This window comes from Ovis canadensis, chromosome 6 (genome assembly GCF_042477335.2).
Source record: "Ovis canadensis isolate MfBH-ARS-UI-01 breed Bighorn chromosome 6, ARS-UI_OviCan_v2, whole genome shotgun sequence".
NCBI classification, from domain to species: domain Eukaryota; kingdom Metazoa; phylum Chordata; class Mammalia; order Artiodactyla; family Bovidae; genus Ovis; species Ovis canadensis.
Genome location: NC_091250.1, coordinates 133,960,799 through 133,985,714, shown reverse-complemented (window position 1 = coordinate 133,985,714; position 24,916 = coordinate 133,960,799). Strand labels below are relative to the sequence as shown.

At 59.1% G+C, this 24,916-nt stretch overlaps 1 protein-coding gene and 1 long non-coding RNA gene across 5 annotated transcripts in view; one reads left to right on the top strand and one right to left on the bottom strand.

Annotated features, from left to right (window-relative positions):
* Window positions 1-8,387: 8,387 nt before the first annotated feature.
* CPLX1 (complexin 1) overlaps window positions 8,388-24,916 on the bottom strand; it is a 40,668-nt gene continuing 24,139 nt past the window's right edge. The window contains exons 1-3 of one of the 4 annotated variants that reach the window (XM_069593334.1): window positions 23,197-23,570; window positions 16,113-16,288; window positions 8,388-10,100 (exon numbers count right to left, since the gene is read on the bottom strand). In XM_069593334.1, coding sequence (XP_069449435.1) covers window positions 9,903-10,100; window positions 16,113-16,274 — 360 coding nt within the window. In that variant the 5' untranslated portion in view covers window positions 16,275-16,288; window positions 23,197-23,570 and the 3' untranslated portion in view covers window positions 8,388-9,902. Of the gene's footprint in view, window positions 10,101-16,112; window positions 16,289-20,162; window positions 22,819-23,196; window positions 23,571-24,916 lie in introns of those variants that run through there. The other 3 variants (XM_069593333.1, XM_069593335.1, XM_069593332.1) reach the window with 3 other exon arrangements.
* On the top strand, window positions 11,755-14,985 carry LOC138442240 (uncharacterized). The gene is made up of 3 exons (XR_011257592.1): window positions 11,755-11,833; window positions 13,530-13,603; window positions 14,329-14,985. It is a non-coding gene; the product is annotated as an uncharacterized lncRNA (long non-coding RNA).

Genomic DNA, 24,916 nt, shown 5'->3' with positions numbered 1-24,916 from the left:
GGGTGAAGCACAAGCTGGAATCAAGGTTGCCAGGAGAAATATCAATAACTTAAATATGCAGATGAGACCACCCTTATGGCAGAAAGCAAAGAAGAACTAAACAGCCTCTTAATGAAGGTGAAAGAAAAGTTGGCTTATAACTTAACATTCAGAAAACTAAGTTCATAGCATACCGTCCCATCACTTCATGGCAAATAGATGGGGAAACAGTGGAAACAGTGACAGACTTTATTTTTTTCAGCTCAAAAATCACTGCAGATGCTGACTGCAGCCATGAATTTAAAAGGCGCTTGCTCCTTGGAAGGAAAGCTATGACAAAGCTGGACAGCATATTAAAAAGCAGAGACATTACTTTGCCGACAAAGGTCCATCTAGTCAAAGCTGTGGTTTTTCCAATGGTCATGTGTGGATGCGAGAGTTGGACTGTGAAGAAAGCTGAGCCCTGAAGAATTGATGCTTTTGAACTGCGGTTCAAAAAGTCTTTTGAGAGTCCTTTGGACTGCAAGGAGATCAAACCAGTCCATCCTAAAGGAAATCAGTCCTGAATATTCATTGGAAGGACTGATGCTGAAGCTGAAACTTCAACACCTTGGCCACCAGATGAGCTGACTCGTTTGAAAAGACCATGATCCTGGGAAAGATTGAAGGCAGGAGGAGAAGGGGACGACAGAGGATGAGATGGTTGGATAGCATCACTGACTTTGAGTTCGAGCAAGCTCCGGGCGTTGGTGAGGAACAGGGAGGCCTGGCGTGCTGCCGTCCGTGGGGTCCCAGAGAGTGGGACAGGACTGAGTGGCTGAACTAAACTGGATGCAGCTGTCCTGTGGATAATCAGAGGGTTATTTTCCAAACAGGGAGGCTTCTGATTCTCTCTTTATTTTCAGTCTTATACCAGGGTGCCCTGAGGCGAGACCATGTGCTTTTTGGTCACGCTGGGCAGTTATGGGGTCTCAGTCCCCACTAGGCTCCCTGCTGCCCCAGACTGAGGGCCTCTGCCAGTGAAAGCCCGGAACCTGACCCCTAACCGCCAGGGCATTCTCCCCCGTGTCCTGTTCTGTGCCAGTCTCATGACTCGGGACTGGTTCTGTGGCCTAGTCAGCAGTCAATGTTCGTAAATATTCATGGAGCTTGAAAAGTACCCATGTTCATCTGTGGCTTCAGTTGAGTGCAAAGTCCGGTGTATGTCCCGTAGGCCACGTTTTCTGACTGCACTGTTTGAATCTTCTGTATCTTTTCCTGATTTCAGCTGCTGGTTCTGTGTCCTACTTGTTACTGAAGAGATGTGTGAAATGCTTTTCCGCAGACTTTGATGGCGAATGAATTCCTGTTCCTACTGTTGTGTTTCTTCTTTTTCTTCCAGGGGAGGCTCAGGGCCACATTTACTCTGTCTGCTCTTTTGTAGCACGGCTGCCCCTCCACGCCCGTTCAGCTCCTCTTTGGCTAGCTTTGTTTGGAACCAGCTTCCAGCTGAGACACAGGCGAGGCTCTGCTCTCTCCCTATCTGTGAGGCTGGTTTGCTTTCTCTTCTGCATCGGGCAGGAAGGCTGCTGGGCTTTCGAGGACCATGAACATCTCAGTGGCCTGAGAGGTTGGCAGGGGCCGGGCAGGAGCCAGATGGGCTAGAGCCATCAGATGAACCTGCTCTGACCGGGACGGCCTCAGGCCACCCGGCCCAATTCACCCCATGGGGCGGAGCAGGGGCAGTATCACCCCCAAGGCCACAGCTCCAGAGCCTCCTGGTCACATGGTCCCTTGCATAGCAGCAGTGGGGAGAGAGGCGACTCGGCCGGGAAGGCTCCCGGGACAGCCCGTGTGCCCACCTGGCTGAGGCTCTGCGGTCATGTGAGCTGGCTCTGGGCTGAACCCGAACTTCCCTCTCCTCGGTCTTTCAGTAAAGGGCTGGGATTAGTGTTAACTGAACTGGATTATACCTTTTTAAAATAAAGTTTTAGAACAGATTTAGATTCACAGGAAAATTATGAGGCTAATGCAGTGTTCCCTACATTCCACCCCTAGGCTCCCCGCCTGTAAACATCTTCCACTGTCTGGTACTAAAGTCCATTCTGTGCTCAGATTTCCTTAGCCGTTTTCCTTGATGTCTTTCTGTTCCAGGATCTTATCCAGGATATTGTTATGGAGCCAAACTTGGGTCCACTCGCCTGCACACAGTAAAACCAATTTACTGACACCAGGTGGTGCTGAAGCAAAGTGCAGACTTTATTGCAATGCCGAGCACCAAAGAACTGATGCTTCTGAGCTGTGGTGTGGAGAAGACTCTTGAGAATCCCTTGGACAGCAAGGAGATCCAACCAGTCCATCCTAAAGGAAATCAATCCTGAATAGTCATTGAAATGACTAATGCTGTGTGGATCACAACAAACTGTGGAAAATTCTTCAAGAGATGGGAATACCAGACCACCTGACCTACCTCTTGAGAAATCTGTATTCAGGTCAGGAAGCAACAGTTAGAACTGGACATGGAACAACAAACTGATTCCAAATTGAGAAAGGAGTACGCCAAGGCTGTATATTGTCACCCGGCTTATTTAACTTATATGCAGAGTATATCATTAGAAACGCTGGGCTGGATGAAGCACAAGCTGAAATCAAGATTGCCGGGAGAAATATCAATAACCTCAGATATGCAGACAACACCACCCTTACAGCAGAAAGCAAGGAAGAACTAAAGAGCCTCTTGATGAAAGTGAAAGAGGAGAGTGAGAAATTTGGCTTAAAACTCAACATTCAAAAAGCTAAGATCATGGCATCTGGTCCCATCACTTCATGGCAAATAGATGGGGAAACAGTGGAAACAGTGTCAGACTTTATTTTGGGGGGCTCCAATATCACTGCAAATGGTGACTGCAGCCATGAAATTTAAAAAACGCTTGCTCCTTGGACAAAAAGTTATGACCAACCTAGATAGTATATTAAAAAGCAGAGACATTACTTTGCCAACAAAGTTCCATCTAGTCAAGGCTATGGTTTTTCCAGTAGCCATGTATGGATGTGAGTTATCACTCAGTTGCATCCGACTCTTTGCAGCCCCATGGACTGTAGCCCCGCAGGCTCCTCTGTCCCTAGGATTCTCCAGGCAAGAATAGTGGAGTGGGTTGCCATTTCCTTCTCCATGGATGTGAGAGTTGGACTATAAAGAAAGCTGAGTGCCGAAGAATTTATGCTTTTCAACTGCAGTGTTGGAGAAGACTCTTGAGAGCCCCCTTGGACTCCAAGGAGATCCATCTAGTCCATCCTAAAGGAGATCAGTCCTGAATATTCATTGGAAGGACTGATGCTGAAGCTGAAACTCCAATACTTTGGCCACCTGATGCAAAGAACTGACTCATCGGAAAAGACCCTGATGCTGGGAGATTGAAGGCAGGAGGAGAAGGGGACGACGGAGGATGAGATGGCTGGATGGCATCACCGACTCGATGGACATGAGTTTGGGTGAGCTCCGGGAGCTGGTGATGGACTGGGAGGCCTGGCGCGCTGCGGTCCGTGGGGTTGCAGAGTCAGACACAACTGAGCGCCTGAACAACAACAAAGCAAGGGGTCCAGGGCCGCTGGCGCTTCGGAGGCCTGATCTCCCCAAAGTGTTTCAGGAAAGGGTTTTTGAAGACAGGGTGAGGAAGAAGGGTTGTTGGGCTCTTGATCTCCTGGTGGACATTCTTCTGATTGGTTAAGATAATCGGAAATCAGCATAATCTTCTGATTCCAACTGGTCTGGTGTCTCTGTGGTGTCAGTATCAGCAAGACAGCTCAAGGACATAGCTCAGAATAGTATCACGAGAAAGAACTAAAGATACTTGACTTTGTTCAATGGCTAAACTATTATTACTTTGTCTTGCTTGACTGTTTTGTTTCCGCATTTTCTTACTTCTCTAATTAAATGTATTCTTTGGAACTCAGGGGAGGGTTTGGAGGCTGAAGTTTTTCTACAGACAAGAGGCAGGCAGAGGACACTGGGGTGGGGGGCTCTGTCCCAGAAAGGCACCTCAGGGCCCTGCTCATCGCATCACATTAGTCGGCACGTCCCCTTAGGCTCCTCTGGGCTATGACAGTTCCTCAGCCATTTCTTGTTTTTGACAACGTTGGCAGTTTGGAGGAATGCTGGTCAGGTATCTTGTAGACTGGCCCTCAAATGCGGTTAGTCTAGTGCTTTCTTCAGGGTTAGACTGGGATGTGTGCTGGGGGAGGAGGGCCCCGAAGTAGGCTTCCTCTCTCATCACAACATGGGCGCCTGCAACCAACATGACCCACTGTGACCTGGGGCCCCGGGGATCTGGGGCCTCTGGAGGTGGTGGTCTGTCCGGCTTCCCCAGTGCTCCAGTCTGTGTCCTCTGGCAGAACGTCGCTGTGTGGAGCCCACACCGGAAGAGTGGGGCGCTTGCTCCACCTCCTGTGTGGGCCCATGTGCACGGGAGCTGTGTCTTCCCCAGTGTGGACGCGACGGTTGCACTCCAGCACAGCTTCTTTGCTCGCACTGGACTGGGTTTGGGGCTGAGTCGGTGGCGGCCAAGTCCCTTTCTCCCGCCTGTCATCCTGGAGCATTTCCTCATTTCCAGGCTCATCTTGTACATTTCCTGTCCCAGCCACCAGCAAATTCCTCCCGTTTGGTGAACTGTGCTCACTCACGGAACTTTATCGCCACTCACTATATGAGAATTAGTTGTAGGAGAGAGACCTGTGAAGAGTGTCCATCTCCTGTCTGAGCCTGGAGTTCCAGCCAGGCACAGCCCCAGTCCTGAGTGGCTGAGGGAGGGGCCGGGAGGCGTGACCGGGCATGTCCCACCTTGCTTGGGCCCCATGGTCAGGGCCTGGTGGATATGTGTGGCTAGAGGCCGACTTCCAGCTGACTGACCTAGAATCTAGGATTCCTTTGAGAGGATCAGTTTTGACTGCCTGGACATGGGGCCCAGGGCCCTCCTTGTGGGTGAGCTCTTATTGGAGCAGTTCCACTCAGCTGCCAGTAGAAACCGCAGACTGAAGTAGATTAAGGGTCAGTGCTTGGGCTGGGCTCAAAGGCCAGTCAACAACCCACTAGGATTTGTCTTTCCAAGAAGCCATCTTAGCACTGGGCCCTTTGAAGAGTGCCAGGGGGAAGGAATGGCAGGAGTGTGCCCAGGTCTCCCCCAGCCCTGGGTCTCCTACAGCAGCAGGGCGGCGGCCAGGGGCTGCTGCCAAGGGCTCACCCTGTCCCATCCCGGCCTCCAGGCCTTTCCCCAGCCAGGCCAGGCCCTTCTCCTTCCCGGCACAGACCTTTGCCGTCTCCACAGCATAAACCTCAATGCACTCACTCAAGCATGCAAGAAACAGTGTTTATTTTGCAGAAATCAAACACTTCAACTCCGATGCCTCATCCTCTGGGGCTGAGAAAAGTCACTCTTGGGCACCAGCGGGGCCTGGGGGCTGATGATCAGCCCTGAGCGGGGGCTCTAGGACACCAGCAGACTTCACCCTCCGCGACAAGTGATGTGACAGCAAGGGTTCTAGGTGCCTGGGGCTCTGGTTCTTCCCCAAGCATCAGGCGACAGAGTGATGACCCACCACCTGGCCAGCACTGCCACTGGAGGCTCGGGCACCCCCAGCCCCCTCCTCAGCTCCAGCTCCCACGGGGCCGCAGGGACCATTTTGTGGTCCTTCCCCCACGGGGTCTGTCCTGAAGTACGTGCGTGCGTGCTAAGTCGCTTTTGTCGTATCCGACTCTTTTCCGACGCTTTGGACTGGAGCCAGAGAAGTGCAGACCTCCGCTTATCCAGCGTGCGACCACCAGGCCCTACACCCTCACCTAGGCGGAGGGCGGTCAGTTTAGGGAGCAGGGCCGGTGCGCGGGAGGGATGAGTCCGCCGAGAGCAGCTTCAGCTCCCGGGGCGAGGGTGGAGATGTTCTGCCGTCGGTCCCTGGACAAGCTGTGTGGGCCAGGCCGGGCGTGTGTCTCCAGCGCCGGAATTCCTGGGCCCTGGGTCAGCGCCCCGCCTGGACCCCGCTGCCCGCCCTCCAGCAGGCGGTCCGTGGGACACGGAAGTTCCACTCTTCACGCGGTCAGCCCGGCCCAGCGAGCGATCCCGAGCGCCGAGCCTAAATGCCCGCCCCGACCTTCCGCGGGCCGCCCTTCCGGCTTTCTCGTTTCGGGGGCTCGGATTAGCCAGGCTTCTGGCACGTGACCCTCTCGGAGCCAATCGCAGCGGCCTTACCCGGCACTCGCTGATTGGCTCAGGACAGCCAGGCGAGGAGGAGCGGGGCCTAGGGATGGGAGGGGCCTGTTTGTGGGCGGGGCCTAGGGGTGGGAGGGGAGGGGCCTAGGGATGGTAGGGGCGGGGAGGGGCCCAGGCGCCAGGACTCCGCACCGGTTCGAGTGGCTCTGGGTCCTGCCTTGAGACCTTTCCACCCTCCGGACCGCGTAGACGTTGACCGACACTGGCCAGGCACTGACGCAGCCCGAGCCCATCCCCAGTCCCGCTCCCGGCTCGGCCCCACAGCCCGGCGTCTCGCATCCCTCCCCCGGCCCGGCCCAGCCTGACTCTCACCCCCATCCCATCCCGACCACCGACCACCGACCACCGCCCCAAGTTCTGCCCAAACCTGCCCCCTCGGTTCGACCCCTCAACCCCGCCCCTCGGCCAAGTACTAGCCCGGCTCCAAGGACCCAGCCTTCACCCCAGAGGCTACCCCTCCTTTCAGACCTGACGGGAACCGCCTGAGGCAGGAGTGCAGCAGATTCCAAATTGAGCGGACAGGTGGCCCAGACCCAGGGTTCACCGAGCCCCGCTGGCTGCGACTGTGGACAGCAGGATCGTGTCGCTGCGGATTAGCGCAACTAGACAAAATGGTCCTTAATTGCCAGATCTTTAAAAATGTGCCCTGAGAGCCTTGATAGTTAAGTGGCTGATGACCAGGGCGCCTGCGAGGAGAGGCAGCAAATCCAAGCAGAGCGCTGCCCAGGGCTGGCTGCCCGCAGAGTGGACAGCTCTGGAGGGGCAGGTATCAAAGCGTGCTCTGCTTTGTCAAAACAGAGCTAAATGTCCTAAAAGGAAAGGGACTCCAGAAGAGGCGGCGTGGTCCTAAAGCAAGCCCAGGGGCAAGGCCGCGGTCAGCCGGAGTCCCCATGGCCACTCTGAAGTGCTCAGCCAGCTCCTGACTCGGGGCCCTGGCACTGCTGTTCCTGCCTGGGTCCCATAGGGCTTCTCCTCTCTTCCTTGGGGTCTGTCTGCACACCTCACCTCCTCAGAGGTGAAATAACCACTCTCACCATCCTCTCTGCCCCTTATCCTCCTCAGTTTCCTCAGAAGGAACTCGCCACCTACGTGTTCACCATTTGTCTCCTGCCGTCGGAGCAGTCAGTCCCAGGAAGAAGGACCTCCGCTACCCCAGGCCCTAGAGGAGCTCTGCACTCACAGGGGCTCAGCAACCTGGAGTGAGCGAGCGCCTCTCCCCAGAGTCCTCAGGATGCTAAGGGGTCTGCCCCCCCAGGCACTAGGGAAGGGCTGCCTGGGGTTCCCAGGGAAGGCAACTCAGGTGACCAGCACATCTGAGTCATCGCTTAGGACCAAGATGAGTCCAGGCCAGGTTGGGGGTCGGGAGGAGGAGGATAGAGGTAGGGGAGTGGAGGCTGATGGAGGGGGCACTTTGGGGTGCCCTACTGAGACCAGCCATGCTGGGGATGGTGGCTTGAAGATCCCAAAGCCAGAGCTGGCTACAAAGGCTTCTGTCCCCGTTCTGAGGTAGAGGCAAAGGGGCAGTGGGCCCAGGACGGTATTCTGGGCACAGCTGGGTGGGGAGGGGAGAATGTGACATTTCTTTTGCTGAGACTGGGCAGGTTTTGCTGGAAGGCGCCCATGCATTCTCATCACCCAGCAGTGTGAGGAGGGTCACAGGTACCCTCCTCCTGGATAGAAGGCCCAGGTATGGATGTCAAACAGGGTCACTCTGGGGACATAAGTGGCCACGGCCTCTCGGGGTCAGGCTTACAGAGCCAGCGGTTCCCGCAGGCATCTCGTCAGGCCTCTGCCTCTACGGACAGGACGCAGAGGCCTCTCACTGGGCCCAAGGTGTGGCCAGCACGGAGAGACCTGGACCCCCGGCCCAGGGTGTGCGGTGCAGGAGGCCTGGGGTGGGGGGCACTGAGGGAGGGGCTGCATTTCAGGTGGAGGCGACTCTGGCCCGGAGGACCTCAGGGAGAAGGGGCCGGATGTGTGTGTCTGGGGTAGCAGGAGCTCTGCCTCGGCCTCGGCGAAAGGAAAAGGTGCTCCCGTCTGGCAGGGCATGGGGTCAAGCAGCAGAGCCCAAAGGGAGCCTGGCAGCTGGCGGGGCTCTGCCCTCCCGCCGGGACACCGCCCCCATCGCCTCCCAGGGAACGCACTCCAGAGGCAAAATGGCCAAAGGCGTGAAATCACTGTGGAGTTTATTGGCTGTGACTCCATCCGGAGAGAACACAGGCAGCGGCCCCGACATGCAGGCGGAGGCGCAGGCGTCGGGACAGACGGACGGAGGGCGCCCACGTCTGTACTAAGCTCGGCGCGAGGGCGCCCCGCGCGCTGGGGACAGGATGCGAGTTTCTACCAGAGGAGGCCCAGACTGCTCAGAGCTGGCTTTTTAAAGTGTGGAAACAGGCGTTAAAAACAGACGCGGAGCCTGGAGGGGCCGGGGCGCAGGGTGGGCGGCGGGACCACGGGACGGTGGACGGCGGGGGACAAGGGCGCCAGGGGCCAGTATTGCCGTCTAGTCATATGGCTTCTCTAAGGAGAGGGGGAGGCCGCGCCCCTGGCCCGGACACTGGACAGGATGAAAATTTATATGGACAGAAAGGGCCCTGGGGACCCAGGTGACAAGCTTTCTGTCAAGATAAAACTCCTCACAGACAGAAGACCTCATTTACCTGAGATTCAACATATTGTGATGCAAATTAAACAAGGAGGGCGGGGGAGCGCTGGGAGGCCCACGGCCGCTCCCGGGGAGCCGGCTGGGCTGGCGGCTGGGACGCCCCTTCGAGGGCCTGCAGGGCGGAGGCGGCTGAGGGTCGGGGCTGGTCTTCGGGCTACACACTGCGGCCGGCGCGCAGCGCTCGGCCCCGGGCTCCGGGCCGCCTCCCTGTTCTGAGAGACGCTGCGGGTGCCCCGAGGCTGCAGGCACCCCCAGCCCCAGCAGCCTCGGAGGGGCAGGAGGCAGCGGGCAGGCAAAGGGATGGGTTCCCTGGGCCCGCGGGCTCTGGGGTGGGGGGGAGAGAGGTCAGAGAGGGTCCTCCCAAGCCTATTGCTTTGCCTCCCTTTGCGAGAACCGGCCCCGAAGCTCAGCCTTCCAGAGGCTTCGGCCGGGACAGACAGGCGCATGAAGAGGATAAGGGCGACATGGAGAGCGGCGGCAGCCAGGCCACCAGGACAGGCAGGCTCAGCAACCCGAGCGTGAGGGGTGGGGCGCTTAGGAGGGGCGTCCCGGCCGAACCCCCGCCCCGGCTCCCAACCGCACCCCCTACTATGGCTGTGCTCCTGAGTTGGGCTCGGCAGGCGTCCACCAACGCGGACCCTTTCGGTGGTCCCGGCCGTGGGCGCTGCTGGGTGGGCGGAGCGGGCGGAGCGAGAGGGGCTTCCGGGGTCTGGGGGCGAGTCCAGCGCACCCGCTGCCCGAAGAGCAGGGGGCTTGTCCCCCCGAGGTCTCCGGCACAGAAGGCAGCAGCCGTGGGGGGCCGGGCGCGCCTCCGCAGGTGGCGGGGCGGCTCTGGGGGCGGGTGGGCTGCGAGGTGGGCGGAGACTCCCGAGGCGCGAGGGGGCGACGGGGCGGATGGACCTAGGGCTATGGCTTATATCGGCGTGCGGGGCTGCGATCTGCTCCCGGCGGCTCTTCGGGGGCCTCGCGGAGGGCGGGACCGGGGTGGGCGCGGGGCGGGCTGCTGTTCAGCCCGGGCGCTACTTCTTGAAAATGTCCTGCAGCGGCCCAGGCAGGTACTTGATGACCGTGTCCAGGATGCTCTCGTCCTCCTCCTCCGCCGCGTCCCCGCAGCCCGGCGGGATGGCCTTCTTGGGCCTCGTCAGGCTGCCCTCCGAGTTGGCCTCCAGGGCGGCCTGGGCCTCGGCCTCACGCTCCTCCTTCTTCTTGATGCCGTACTGCGGGGAGGGCGGCGGGTCAGCGCGCGGGCCCCGACCCCGCCCCGCCCGCCCGCCCGGGACGGCGCCTGACGGGGCGAGGCCACCCTCCGGCCCGCGCCCCGCCCTCCTGCGGCCCCGCCTCCCGGGGACCCGGGCGGTGTCAGCCCGGCCCCACGGGCCCAGATCCTCCGTCCGGTGACGTGAAGCCACACTGTTATGCCAAGCATCCTCGGATGCCGCCAAGAAGCCCCAGCCCCCGGAGGGGCACTCTGCTCGCCCCGTGTCCCGCGGTCACTTCCAGGTGGGTGTCCTCGAACCCTACCTAGGTGTGCCCTCTGCAACGCCCCTGGGCACCGCCGAGCGCCCCCAGTTCTGGTTTCCTGCGTATCTCTCTGTCCCCAACCCTTTCCAAAATCTCCCCTCAGATTGAAAGGAGTCGCCCCAAATTCATGTCACCTGGAACCTCAGCATGTGACCTTGTTAGGAAACAGGGTCTCTGCAGGTGTAATTAAGGTAAGAATAGAGAGAAGACCTCCCTGCACTCTAAATCCAGAGCTTCTCTGTAAAAGAAAAGTACACACAGAGTAGAAAAAGAAAACATAAAGCCTTGGGAACCACCTTGCCACCAGCCAAGGACACAAACAATGCCAGAAGCCCCCAGAAACGAAGAGGGGATTCTCGCCTACAGGTTTCAGAGGGAGAACAGTCCTGCCAACATCTTGATTTGGGACTGCTAGCCTCCAGAACCAAGAAAATTAATTTCTAGGAGACTAACACCTCACCCCAAGGCCCCTCAGCACCCTCAGCAGCCCTCCTGGACCAACAAAGCCCTGAAGCCTATGAGGAGGCCACGAGACCAGGGCAAGACTTCCTCCCCTAGGACTGGTGGGACCAGGTGGGGCCGTGCTGGCCTGATGGGCTGGGGACAGAGTTCAGGACCCACCCGAGCTGAGGAGGGGGCGCCTTGGTCAGGTCTGAGGTCCTGGGTTACACAATACGGAATGTCCGCAAGCAGAGGCTTTGATGCCGGCAAAGAGAGAGTACCAGGAAGCACGCCACCCAGGGCTGCTGGCCCCGGGAAGGGTCCCCAGGCCCGCTCATCTCTCCTCGCCAGCTCCTCCTGAAGGAAGCGGAGGGCAGTGGAGGGGGCACCCTGGTCCTCAAGAAGACCCTTCGCTCTGCTTCCAGATTAGGGGGGTGGCTTGCTCTGCACCCATTATCTCCTCCCTCGAGGTTGTGGGGGGCTTCAAGCGGGGGTGGGGGGCAAGGGCTCTTCAGCAGAATCTAACAGGAGGAAGCCGGGCTCCTGGCCGCAGTGACCAGACTACAGCATGGGGCCCTTGGGCACTGAGGAAGGAGGGGTAAGGGGTCTGGCCACCCTCCTCAGCAGGGGCCCTAGTGGTCTAAAGGCCCCTCTGAACCCTGGACAAGTCAGGAGCTTGGGAAGGGTCTCCGGGGTTGGGGGAGGGCTCAGGGCAACTGACCAAGAGGGCCTCCCCACTGAGCACGGATGCCAGGTCAGCCCAGGGCAGAGTCAACGAGCCAGCCAGACTGCAGCCGCTCCAAGGGGCACATTCCTCTTCCTGGGTCACCACAGAGGGCGGTGCCCTGACTCGGGGGGAGGGACGCGCAGGGCGGAGAGACACACCACCAGGAATTAGGTCAGACCAGAGGGAGCTTCCCTCCAGCCAGAGGCACAGAGTCCAGCAGTTCCCGCAGCTGCAGGACGTCTGTCCCCAACTGGGGCGCAGGTATGTGCGCTGGACCTAGGAGGCCGTGGTGGCCAAAGCCCCCCACCCCCCACACTCAGCAAAGGTGCACACACGCGCTCAGGGGAGCACGTGATGCTGGCGGAACAGGCGGGTGACAAGGGGACACACACGTAAGGGCAGGAACACAGGGTGTGTGGTCAGGCAGGGGGTCAGGGAGGGGTCTGTGTCACGGTCCTCCCCTCTAGGGTCCAGGAAGGAGACCCCGGGCCCCAAGTCAGTCGCTCCACTGAGGCTAAAAGCCATTCTGACCCTAAGCCACTCTGGGCAGACCTGAGGGCCACTTTACTCTTTGGGGTCACTCCCAGGGCCTGGCTTTGATGTGGTCTGGCTGAGCGCCTGTTTGAAACCCCACCCCTCCCCCAGCTCCCCCAGCCCAACCCCTTCCCTCCATCCTCCTCAACCACTGAGACAGTACCACTGAGGCCCGGAGGGAGCCCAGGCTGCCAGCGCCCTGGGCAAAGCAGTGCTCCCTAACGGTGAGAGTCAGCAATGTGCCCACACCTGTTACTCTCAGCGCAAACCTGGGCCAGGGGGGGCTGGGTCGACCAGGACTCGCCAGCCCAGCGCTTGCTGGAGGGTGGTTCTGGCTCAGAGTCACTGATGGCCGCAGTGTAAACCAGAAGGCGGGGGTGCAGACCAGGAAGCAGGGACCAGATGACACAGGCGGCCAGTCTCCCCCGACCTGGACCCGCGCAGTGTGTCATGACGTCATTACGCGCGGGCCGGCGGGCATGGGGTGGGGGGAGGCACCACCCACCAGCCCGCAGAGGCCAGGAGCCCGGATGCAGATGAGGTTCCCCCAGGGAGCCGGGGCACGCGGCCTGGCGTGACCCCTCGGCCTCCGTGTGAGGGACCCCCACTCTCTTCCTTGACCAGTAGAGTTGTCTTAGGGATATACTTTTATATTCCTTTCTAAGTGATTGCTTGGCCAAAAACCTCAAAAATTTCTCTAAATCAGTGGTTCTGAACTGGAGCAATTTTGACCCCAGGGGATGTTTGGCAATATCTGGATACATTTCAGGTTGTGAGGTTGGGGGTGGGGGCATGGGGCACCCCATGGGGCACCCCACCCCAGACACCAGGAAGGGGCTGCAGGAAGTGGGTCTGGGGCCTGGGGGCCAGCGAGGGCCATTGGGGGAACCACCCCAAAAGGTCAGGGGTCCCACCTGTGGGGGCAGGGGGGCGGGAGGGGGTCACCTTGGAAGGCCAGGTTGAGAAGGGCTCTGCAGCCACGGGGGACCAGGCAGGGCCAGGGGATGTGATGGGGGGCTTCGTCGGTGGGTAGGGGGCTCCAGGCGCAGAGCTCATCGTCAGGATGTCTGGGGAGAGAGGGCAGTGGTGACCCCCACCCTGGATGGCCGGGGCAGCCTGTCCTTCCATAGCCGCGCTGTCCACCTCTAGGGTCTTGTGGGCAGAGCGGGCTCCTCTCTGTTGAGCTGGAGGCTCCTTGAAGGAGGTAACCAAATTCTTGGAGACCAACACTGAGGCTGTGAGGACCTGGGGCTTTGGGGCTCTAACATCCAGAGTGCATCAGACCCTGAGCTGCCTCCGACCCATGAATGGGGGCACTCATCATCAGCCTGTCTCCCCTGAACACCGACAGGCCTGGCCCCCACCTGTCAGACTCAGCTGCGTGTGTCGGCATGCTCCCCAACACACCACACCTTCCCTGCAGGCTGCCCCCAAGGACCAAGCCCTGGCCCCCTCGTCCCGCCTCATCCTCGGATCGCAGAAGCTGGGCTTGGGCTGGTAAGGAAACTGCGGCCCCAGCCCCTGCGTGGGGTGGGGCCCAGCTCTGACCCCTGCCCAGGCAACTGAACTCAGCAGACACCATCGTGCCCCATGGGCGGGTGAGACCAGACCCTGGACGTGCCCAGGAAGGAGGCCTGGGCCCAGCAGGGAGACCGCCCACCGTGGCTGATGGAGCCGCGGTGGGTCTGGGGACTGCCAGGGTCCAGAAGCGGCCTGGGGTCTGTGGAGGCAGTTCAGAAGCAGAGGCACTCAGCCCACCCACGGGGGTCCCAGATGGGGGTGATGCTCGTCTGGGGAAGCAGCACCACTGTCCAAGCGACCCCCGGGGCACCAGGCTAGGGGGCCGTGGGGCTCTGCCCAAGGCTGCAGCCTTCCGTGCGGTCGCCCTGGAAGCTGGGGTCCTGAGGGTGGGGGTGGTGAGGGTCGCCCTGCCCCCTGGCCTCCCATGGAGCTGCCCTCAGGGTGGGGACACACCCTCCATTTTCACTGGGACTCACTTTGTGACTTGTGAGTGCCACTCGGTTCCCTGAGGAAGAAAAGGACGCTGGAGCTGATGCCTGTTCACTCACTCACTCGTTTGCTCAGCATGCAAGGCCAAGTGCAGTCAGAGTCCCTGCCCTCCCTGCAGGGGATGGACAGTGAGCAGCAACCCAGTGAGAAGTGTGTGTCAGAGGAGGGGGGCTTCTCAGGTGGCTCAGCGGTAAAGAGTCTGCCTGCCAAAGCAGGAGGACACCGGAGACTGAGGCTGATCCCTGGGTCGGGAAGATCCCTGGAGGAGGAAAAGGCAACCCACTCTGGTACTCTTGCCTGGAGAACCCCACGGACAGAGGAGCCTGGCGGGATCGCAGGGAGCTGGACGCAACCGAGTGCGCAGGCATGCTCCCAGATGAAGGCCGGTGAGGAGCGAGGAAGGCAGGAGAGGAGCGCAGAGGCGGCAGGGCGGCGGGGCCTCAGGGAGCCCCAGAGCGCAGCAGCCAAGCAAAGGCCCTGGGGCAGTGGGAGCCCTGAGGGGCAGTGTCCCCACGCCCCTGGGGCTGGAGCCCCAGGGAGATGGGGCCGCTGGACAGTCTGAGGAGGGGAGGGGCAGAAGGGGCTTCCTATTACAGGCAGAATGCCTGAGCTGTCTCTCTGCCTTCTGGCCCCTCCCCGCCCATGGCTGCCTCCCTCTCTGCTGTCTGTGTGCTCTTCCTGGCCCTTCCCCAAAAGGCTCTGAAAGTCTTGCGGTTGGTCCTGGGGGTGAGGGTCTCATCAGCTGCTGCCCCAGCACAATCAACTTGAACTTTCTGCCCAGAAAGGTGTCCAGTGACCAGTGACGGGACACCAGGGTGCACCCCACCCTCCATCAGCATGGGGGCCCCCGTGGGCCCAGAGACCTGCAGGCGCCCGCCTGTGTCCGCATCGCAGAGGCCCTGCGAACCAGGCAGGAGGGAGGGGCTGGGGACTGTGGAGACGCCCTCTGGACGACCCCTCTGCCCATGCCCGGTCCCCTCCCACAGGCTTCAGCCAGTGTCTGGAAACACTTCCCTCAGGGCCCAGAGATGGGAGTGTCAGGGGGAGCAGGACAGAATTGAGAGGCAGCACCCCCAAACTGAGTCCCCCCCCCAGGTCTCTGGGTGGAGAGGCCTGGCCCGTGTGGACCCAGGAGTGGTGCTCAAGGCCCAAGACGCTGTGGACCGTGGGAGGCCACGTGCTTCAGGACATCGTGGGGCCCTGGGGAGGGCCCTTGCTTCTCCACCTGGCCTGCAGGCCGGCCCACCCTGGAAGAGGCAGGAGCAGCTGCCCCATGCCTGCCCTTCCGACCCACAGCTGGGTGGGCACCTGAGGGTGGGCAGTGGACAGGCCCCTGGGGCCCGCAGCTGACAGCCTCCCATGTCTGCCCCTGCTCTGGCCTCGGGTCCCGGCCGGGTGTGTGCGCATGCCGTGCACACAGAGGAAGGTGCCAGAGGGTTCTGGAAAGATGACCTCGAGCTCCCAGCCCACCCCCAGCCAGCCCACACAGCCACAGACCTGCCCCCCAACACCCTGTCATTCACCTCAGGGGCCTAAGGCCCACCCGGGCGGGGTCAGGGGCATCCTCCAGCCCAGGACGATTCACCCACCTGCAGCCCGCCGGTGGGCCAGCCCCTGGCCGCCCTGCCTCTCCTCTCCAGAAGGGCCTGCCCTCCAAGTCCCTGGGGGCAGTCCTGGGGGCAGCCACGGGAGCTTGTCCTACAGAAGCCAGCACGCCAGCCCGGGATCCTGGGAGGAGGGGTCCAGCCCCCGCCACCGGAGCCAGGAGGACTCGGACCGCAGGGCGAGCCCCAGGCCCGGTGAGTGTGTGCAGACGCGCGCGCTGGGACGCGGGATCTCCCCCGCCCGCCCCCTCCCCGGGGGGCCCTCCGCGAGGTCCCTTCTGCGAGCCTCGGAGGAGGGCGGGCGGCGGCCCAGCCCGGCTTCGCCCAGCCCTCCCGCAGGCAGCACCCCCAGCCCGCCCCGGCCCCCGGTGCCGAGCCGCCGCCGCGCCCACCTTGTCGCGGATGCCCTGCCGCACGGCCTCGCGCTCCGCCTCCATCTTGGCGTACTTGGCCTTGCGCTCCTCCTCCTCCTGGCGCAGCGCCTCGCGCCGCTCCTCCTCCTTCTTGGCGGCGTCAGGGTCCTTCTCCTCGTCGCCCCCGAGCATCTTGCCCATGTCCTTGGTGGCCCCTGGGCACAGGAAGGCGGGAGTCAGGCCAGGCCCGGCTTCTTGCCCTGCGCCCTCGGCGGCGCTGGCCCAGCAGGGCGGCGGCCTCCAGTGTGGGTCGGAGGAGGCTGGGGCTGTCGGGGTGCGACTGCACGAGGGCTCCTGCAGGCCTCTGTGCTGCGGTTCTGTGTGTGGTGTGTGTGGTTTTGGGTATGTGGTTGTGTTTGTGTGCCTGTGTGTGGTTGTTGTGTGTGTCTGCATGTAGTTGTGTGTGTGTGTGGTTGTGTGTCTATGGGTGGTTGTGTGCATGCCTGTGGCTTTGTGTGTGTGGTTGTGTCTGTGGTTGTGTGTGATAGTCTTTGTGTGCTTGTGGGTGGTTGTGTGTGTGTCTGTGGTTGTGTGTGTCTGTGGGTGTTTGTATGTGTGTGTGCCTGTGGGTAGCTGTGTGTCTGTGAGTGGTTGTGTGTGTGTGTCTGGTTGTGTGTGTTTCTATGGGTGGCTGTGTGTGGCTGTGGCTGTGTGTGTGGTTTTGTGTATGTGGTTGTGTTTGTGTGCCTGTGTGTGGTTGTTGTGTGTGTCTGCATGTAGTTGTGTGTGTGTGGGTGTGGGTGGTTGTGTGCATGTCTGTGGCTTTGTGTGTGTGGTTGTGTTTGTGTGCCTGTGGGCGGTTGTCTGTGTGTGTGTGTGTTTCTGTGCTGTGTGTGTCTGCATGTAGTTGTATGTGTGTACACCTGTGGGTGGTTGTGTGTGTGGTTGTGTGCATGTCTGGTTTTGTGTGTGTGGTTGTGTTTGTGTATCTGTAGGTGATTATGGTGGTTTGTGGGGTTCGATGTGTGTGTCTGTGGTTGTGTGTGATAGTGTTTGTGTGCCTATGGGGTGGTTGTATGTGCCAGTGAGTAGTTATGTGTGTGTGGTGTGTGTGTGGTGTGTGTGTGATGTGTCTGTGTGTGTGGGTGGCTGTGTGTGTGTCTGTTGGTGGCTCTGTGTGTGCCTGTGGTAGTGTATGTATGCGGTTGTGTGTGTTTGCCTGTGTGTGGTTGGTTGTGTGGTGTGTCTGTGTGTGGTTGTGTGTTGTCGGGGGTGGCTCTGTGTGTGTGGGCTATTGTGTGTGTGGCTACTGTTGGTGGCTCTGTGTGCGTCTCTGTGTGTGCCTGTGTGTGGTGTGTCTGTGTGTGGTGTGTCTGTGTGTGTCGGTGGCTGTGTGTGTGTCTGTTGGTGGCTCTGTGTGTGCCTGTGGTTGTGTATGTATGCGGTTGTGTTTGTTTGCCTGTGTGTGGTTGGTTGAGTGGTGTGTCTGTGTGTGGTTGTGTGTTGTCGGGGGTGGCTCTGTGTGTGGGGGCTATTGTGTGTGTGGCTACTGTTGGTGGCTCTGTGTGCGTCTCTGTGTGTGCCTGTGTGTGGTGTGCCTGTGTGTGGTGTGTCTGTGTGTGTGGGTGGCTGTGTGTGTGTCAGTGTGGTTGTATGCTGTGTGTGCTGCCTGGGTCCCGGGTGCAGCTGGTGGGGTGGCTGAGTGTGTGGCTGTGTGGCCCTGGCCCGGAACTGCTGGCGGCCGCGCGTGGCAGCCTCAAGGCCCTAATTTGTATGCCCCGCCAGCAGCCACTTTCCTCATGAGCGCCTGATTCACAGGCGACAACAAACGCCTCCTCGGACGCCCCTGTGGCTCAGCCCCGGGACAGAGACGTGTAATTACAGCTGGAGCGCCCCCGACGCAGGGACACTGCAGGGAGAGGGCACAGCGGTCAGCGCTGCAGGTCAGCCGGTCTCAGGCCGGGCGGCCGGCCCTGCAGGAGCGCCCTGCGCATCGCACGCTGCCAGCAGGAGCGAGCCCCGTGTGCTCCCTGGGAACCAGCCCGCGTTCCGAGGGGCCCCTGGCCTGGGCTGTCTGGTCTCGGCCAGGCCCACTCTGTCCTCTCATCCTGGGATGGTCCCTCCCAGGCGCAGCCGGAGGCTGGCTTAGTCCACAGCCCGGGAGTGAGGGGGGTCTGACTCCGCCACCCACCACCCATATCCAGAGGTGCCCCCCTCCAGCCCTGTCCCACCCTCTCTGATTTATCCCGGTGTCCCAAAGCTCCAGGGCGCTGTCCTGGGTACGGGGTCTCCTGTTCTGCTCTGAGGCTGCACAGGTCCACGCAGCTCAGAACTGGGAGAGACTCTGGCCTGCGGACACCTGCCGGTCTCCACCCCCACCCCCGTGGGCAAAAGGAGCCTGGTGGTGGGAAGGGGGCGGCGCTCCGTCGAGTGCCCCGAGTTGAAATCTAAATGTCTGTCGGGCTAGCCTTCCCAGCTGCTGAGACTACTGCCGGGTCATGGGGTCACTGTGGGGGCAGGGAGCTGGGGCTGGGGCTCGGCTGATGGCACAGCTCCAGATGCGAGCAGAAACCAGGAGCCTCGAGTCAGTTTCCACCCACGTCTGCAAATTCTGCAAAGAAGACTGTCTGCCGGTGGCTGGAGGGAAACTGGGTCAGGAGCAGAGCCGCAGACTCGCTGTTCTCAGCCCCCAGGACAGGCGGCCGGGGTCTCTCTGCCTCGCAGTCTGTGGTCCGGGCAGGCAGTGCTGGTGGGGGCGGTGGGAGTGGCCGGGCAGGGCAGCCTTCCCAGCCTCCCTGGCAGAGGGGCCACCACAGCATTGTTGGGCGGCTTTTACACAAGTCTCCCCTCTTGACCGAGCTCACTCACGCCAACGTGAGAGTGACTGACAGCCCTCTCCTGCACGGGAAGGACTGGCGTCGAGGGCAGAGGCGTGAACAGTCATGCCCGCATCTCTCTTCCGACGGAAAGCGCGTGGAGGCTGCGGTGGGGGCTGGAGGGGCCACACCGACTAGGTGATTCGGGTCCCTAAGCCTGCTCCTCCAACGCACTGTGTGCGCTCTAGGCCTAGTGATCACACAGGCACTTACTGAGCACCAGCTGTGTGCTGAGCTCTGCGTACCAGGCGAACTGGCCCTGCCCCCACTGCAGCTCTGGGCTGGTCCGCGCCACCTGCCCAGGAGACAGAGAAGGCTCAGGGCAGCGACTCCAGCAAACCAAGGGTGCTCCGGGAGGCTGGTGGCCTCTCCCAGGCCAGGGGCAGGAGGCCAGAAGTCACCCCACCGTGGTGAGACCGCGCCAGCACTGATGCCGGGCCCTCCTGTGCTCTCTGCCCGTGGCCCCGATCCTGCCTCCATGTGGTGCCCGCATGCCACCTTGACAGCGTTTGCAGGTGAGCTGTCCCATGCAGCCGCACTCAAGGCCCAGACGGACAGCCGCAGCCCGAGCCTCCCGAATCCAGGCCGTGCTGGCCACGCAGGGCTGTGGGATGCAGGAGCCAATGCCATCCATCCCTCACTCTTGTCAGAGCCTCGGGAGGCAGGGGAGTGCCAGGGCGGGGGTAGCCGATCACCCCCCTCGACAGTCAGGTAAAGCCCCTGGGGATAACTTCAGTGCAGGATGAGATGTGGGCACTTTTCTCCCTGGAGCAGCTCCCATATGTGGGTGGGCAGGTTATGCACAAACCCAACAGCTAGAGCGAGCTCTCTAGAACAGTGTTCACAAAGGCCCTGGCCAGGAGACACCTCGAGGGAGGAGCAGGAGGAGGTGGGACCCCCCCCGCCCCGCTGCAGTGGGCCATGTTGAGGACAGAGCGCAGCGCTACAGTGGGAGGAGGCCAGGTGGTCCGAGTGGACAGGCCGCCTGCAGACACAGACACGCAGACGCGGGCCGCACACGTCGCCAGTGGCGGAGGGCCTCGGAACCTGAGAAGGGAGCCCGCTCCTGGGGTCAGTGAGCTCCTCTGGGGAAGCACAGACCTCGACTCACATAACACCACAGACTTATTAGTTATCAGCCTGAACATCAACCCAAAATAAAAGTGGGCAAAGATAAGCAGCCCTCTCACCCTCAGTCAGCAGACGCTGTTACCTGAAGTGACTGGACACGCTTTTTGGCTCCTTTATTGTCAGCCTCTGCCAACAGAAGGTCGGCGCCAGGAGAGCAGGGATCCTGACCAGCGCTGGGCTGTCCTCCCTACGACTGGAATGGTGCCAGACACAAGGCAGGCGCCCACCGAATACTTGGCAAATAACGAGTTTTAAACATTTAACAGCTATGCATCATGTACTCAGCCGCAAAAAAACCCTTAGCAGTCCCTTCAGCTAACATCATGGTCCACGTAAAATGCTGAATCCTTGCCTCAGCTCACTAATAAGCAAAGGACATCACAGTCCCCTTGTACCGGAGGGCCCGGCTGTTGGACTAAGACAAGGAAAGACGCAGAGGCATAACGACTGAAAAGGAAGGAGTAAAAGTCTTTTTTAACAAATAACATGATCCGTGTGGAAAAGTTGGAGGAGTCTGCAAAGCCATGCTAGAACGAGAAAGCTCACAAGGCTGATAAACACAAAACAAAGGGGCTGCTGTGTGTTAGCAGCTGACAAGTGGGAAATGAGTCTGAAAAACAATTCCATCAGCAATTCTGAGGAAACCGTAAAATATCTGTGACTACATTTTTAGTAGCTGTGGAAGCCTGTTTTACCTAAGTCTACAGAATTGTTGAGAGAAATTTAAAAAGACCTAAATGAATAGAGAGAGACACCATGTTCATGGGCTCAGCATCACTATGATGTCAATTTTCCCTAGATTGATCTACAGATTCAATGCAATCCCAACAAAATGCAAATGGGCTTTTTGAGCAAATCTACCGGCTGATTCTAAACTTCGTATGGAAACAGCAAAAGGCCTAGAATAGACAAAACATTTTTGCAAAAGAACAGCTTAGAGGCCCTACCCTCCTGTTTCCAAGGCCCACTGCAGGCAACGCGCAGTGTTGACAGGCGCCCGGACGCGTGGACCCACGGAGCAGGACCGGTGGTCCAGAAATAAACCCACCAGTGTGCGTTCAGGTGGGTTTCTGACAAAGCCATGGAGTTGCTTGTGAAGAAAGGCCGGTCTCTGCAGAAGCAGCGCTGAAACAATGAGGGATTCCTTTGCAAAGAAGCAAACACACGAATGTCTGCTCTAGGCTCACACCTCCTATAAAGCTCAGTAACAGACCTAATGGAAAAGAGAAAAATATAAAATTTCAAGAAGAAAGCATAAGAGAAAAATCTTTGTGACTTTGGCTTAGGCAGAAATTTCTTACATAAGTGACAAAAATGCGTGAGCCTTAAAAGAAAAAAAATGATGGATTCGACTTCATCAACAAAAAACTTTTGTTCATAAGACACTGTTAAAAAAAAAAAGAAGAAGAAAAGAAAAAAGGCAAGGCTGAGTGAATATATTTGCAGACCATTGGTCTGATAAAGCCTTATGCCCAGTAAAGAACTCTTACAATCCGAGGATAAGTACACAGACCACCTGATTTTAAAAGCAGACAACAGATCTGAGCAGACACTTTACCAGAGAAGAGATGCAGGTGGCAAGTAAGCGCCTGAAAAGATGTGCTCTACAAAGAGCTGACCAACAGGGTGAAACCGAACTCAGGGGCAAGACCGCCAGGCGCCCGCTTGAGCATCCGGGACTGAACACGGCAGGTGCCGGGAGGCCAGGGAGGAGCCGGGACCCTAGCCCGCCCCCGCTGGGCTGCTGCTGGTGCCGCAGCTGGAAGACGGGCTGTTTCCTACGATTAAACGCGCATCGCGCCTGTTGACCCAGCAATCCCGCTCCTTGGCGTTTGCCCAGAGAAACAGAGACGTCGGTTCACATGCGCGGGTGGCCCGATCTGCAGGAGCCCAGACAAGAGGCCCCTCAACACCCATCAGCAAGCGAATGGACGTGGAGGCCAGGCCGTCCGTCCAGGGACACCGAGGTTCTCGGCCACGAGGAGGAGTCTCACAACCTCTATGGAGTATGAACAGCCAGGCACAAGTTACATGATTTCATTTATATAAACAGAAGTGCGAACTGGTATATGGGGACCACAAGCGCATCAGGGGTTCCTGGACCCAGGGCTGGGCCGGGGCTGCAAAGGACCATGCCGCAGTCAGAACCCAGGGAACCGCCCGGTCTCGGGCAGCGCTCAGCCAGCGTCAACCACGTCGCAGCGAAACTGAGGGGAAAGCCTGGCCAATGACCAACAGGAGCTGGTGTGCAAAGCGCCTTCCCCAGCCATCGCCCGGTGAGGTGACAGATACTGAAAAGATGGCCAGATCCACAACTTTGTAAAGCTGAGTGTTAGAAATACGTACTTAATTAACCCTTAAGTTGAAGAGGAAATAAAAGCTGAAATTGTGAAAACTCTTAGAAAGCAAAGAAAAATAAGCACTTTCTGTCTAAACTTGGGATCCGTGGCTAAAACTGGTTTTGGAGGAAAAACTATAACCTTTAATTTTAAAGATGAAAAAGAGAAATTTAGGAACTTCATTATTACCTTTAAATAATTAAAACAATAAACAACCCAAAACAAGGCAGAGAGGATTAATAAAAACAGTAGCTGTAACTACAGAAGAAAACAGACAAGGTGAGTAGATAAGCCTGCTCCCGTGAAATCAGCAGCGCACGGGCCTCCTGCAAACGGCCAGCGTTGCTTTGAAGGGTTGACCGAGCCTCGGAGGAAATAAACCAAGGAGTATTGCACCATAAAAAGAGATGGAATTCTCTCCCTCCCCTCCCCCACCTCTTTTGCCAGTGATGTGATCATGTAAGTAAGTGTTAGTCGCTCAGTCATGCCCGACTCTTTGCAACCCCGTGGACTGCAGCCCACCAGGCTCCCCTGTCCATGAGATTTCCCAGGCAAGGATACTGGAGTGGGTTGCCATTTCCTTCTCCAGGGGCTCTTCCCCAACCCAGGGATCGAGCCCAGGTCTCCTGTACAGCAGGCAGATTCTTTACCAACTGGGCTACAAGGGAAGCCCAAAGAAACTCATGACATGCAGAGAAAATCCACCAAAACTAATCACAGAAAGTGGCAGGATGGTAAGTGCAGTATTTATGGATAAAAATTAATTTAAAACTTCACCTCGTGTATCAGAAACAAGCTGGAAGCATCAATGGAGACAGTGGTCCACTTACAGCAATTCTATAAACTTCAGAAGCACTCAGGAGTACGCTCAACAGAGAACTCTACGGTGGGCTTCCCTGGTGGAGCAGTAGGTAAGAGCCCGCCTGCCGATGCAGGAGACGTGGGTTTGATCCCCGATCCCAGAAGATCCCACAGGCCACAAAGCAACTCAGCCTGAGAGCCGCCACGAGCAGCGCCACAGGAGCCGCCACGAGCAGCCCGTGTGCTGCAGGGACGAGGCGCCCCCACTTGCTGCAGCTGGAGAAGCTCACGCATCACAGGAGACCCAGCCCAGCCAAAGACAAACAAACAAAGATTAAAAGAAAAGGCAATCTAGGGCTCCTGCTCCTCCCTAAAAGTGACGCTCCGCACAGACGCTCGAGACCCTGGGGGCCCAGGGAAGGCGCGTCAGGAAGGGCCAGCTCCTCCCACGTCAGCGCAGGACCGTGTGCAGCCTGTTCACGCTGCCACAGAAACGCCACAGTCTCCCTCCCTTGGGGGTCGGCACAAAGTTAAGCTTCATGCAGCAGATCGGACGTCAGAGGAGAGCTGATCCAGGTCCCTTTAGGATAGAAACTGTCTCTGCCATGGTCCCGGGGACAGCAAGGCGGTCACTGACTGGAGACGCTTTAAGTGGGGAGCCCAGGAAGGTGCCCCAGGGTCTGTGGAGGCGCGCTCCGGGCGGCACCGTCCGATAGGCACCTCTTAAGCCCCTTCAGGGCGTGCCCTCCCGTCCACCCACTGGCCTCCTCCCACCTCCTCCCAACAAGCCATGTCCCTCCCTGGGGAGCCACTGCCCGTGGCTGCCGACTGGCTGCTTTGTTTCGGCCGCGGCCCCAGCAGACGGTGGGACACGAGGCTCCATCTCGGGAGAACAGCCACGCAGGCCCGGTGCCCCATGTCAGGGGTCCCAGGGGCCTGCGAGCGGGAGGAGCGCCATGCGTTACGAGGGCCCGGTGCAGACGAGGAGAAAAAGGCCTACGTGTGGCTTTAGACACTTCTTCATTGATTGTCTAAAGATAGAAAAAGAAAGGCAAGTTACAAACCAGGTTCATACCAAACCGAAATCCTCAACAAACAAACAAAAACCAGCCCATGTTTTTTCCAGACTCTCGTGGAATGTTCACCAAGGGCAGCCAGATGTTCGTCCGCATCACGATGAGCAGCCGCCTCACACAACTGGAGCGGCCCTCACTTAAAACACACACCAAACCCGAACCGTCCCAGGAAGCAGCGAGCGCTGGCCGGGGCCTGGAGCACCTGGGCCTGTGCGCTGTTGAGGGGGCATGAAGCGGAGCAGCTGCTGGAGAGCAGAGCGGAGCGTCCTCAAAGATTAAACTCAGAACTGCCGCAGGGCGCAGCAAAGCCACTTCCGGGTAGAAACCCAGCAGAGCTGCAGGCAGGAGACGCACGCGCCCCGTGCTCACAGCAGCAGCGACACAGCCACCAGAGGCGGACACCACAGAGCGCCCACCGCAGGTGAGGGGCAGACGCGACGCGGCCCACCCGCACGTGGGACACTGCTCACCCCTGAACGGGGATGAGGTTCCGCCGCACGTCACAGCACAACGCACTGCAGACACCACGCTGAAGGACACACACCAGATACAACAGACAGACTTGCCCGATTCCACTTATGCAAGGGTCCTAAAGCAGGCAAACTCAGAGACAGAAAGGA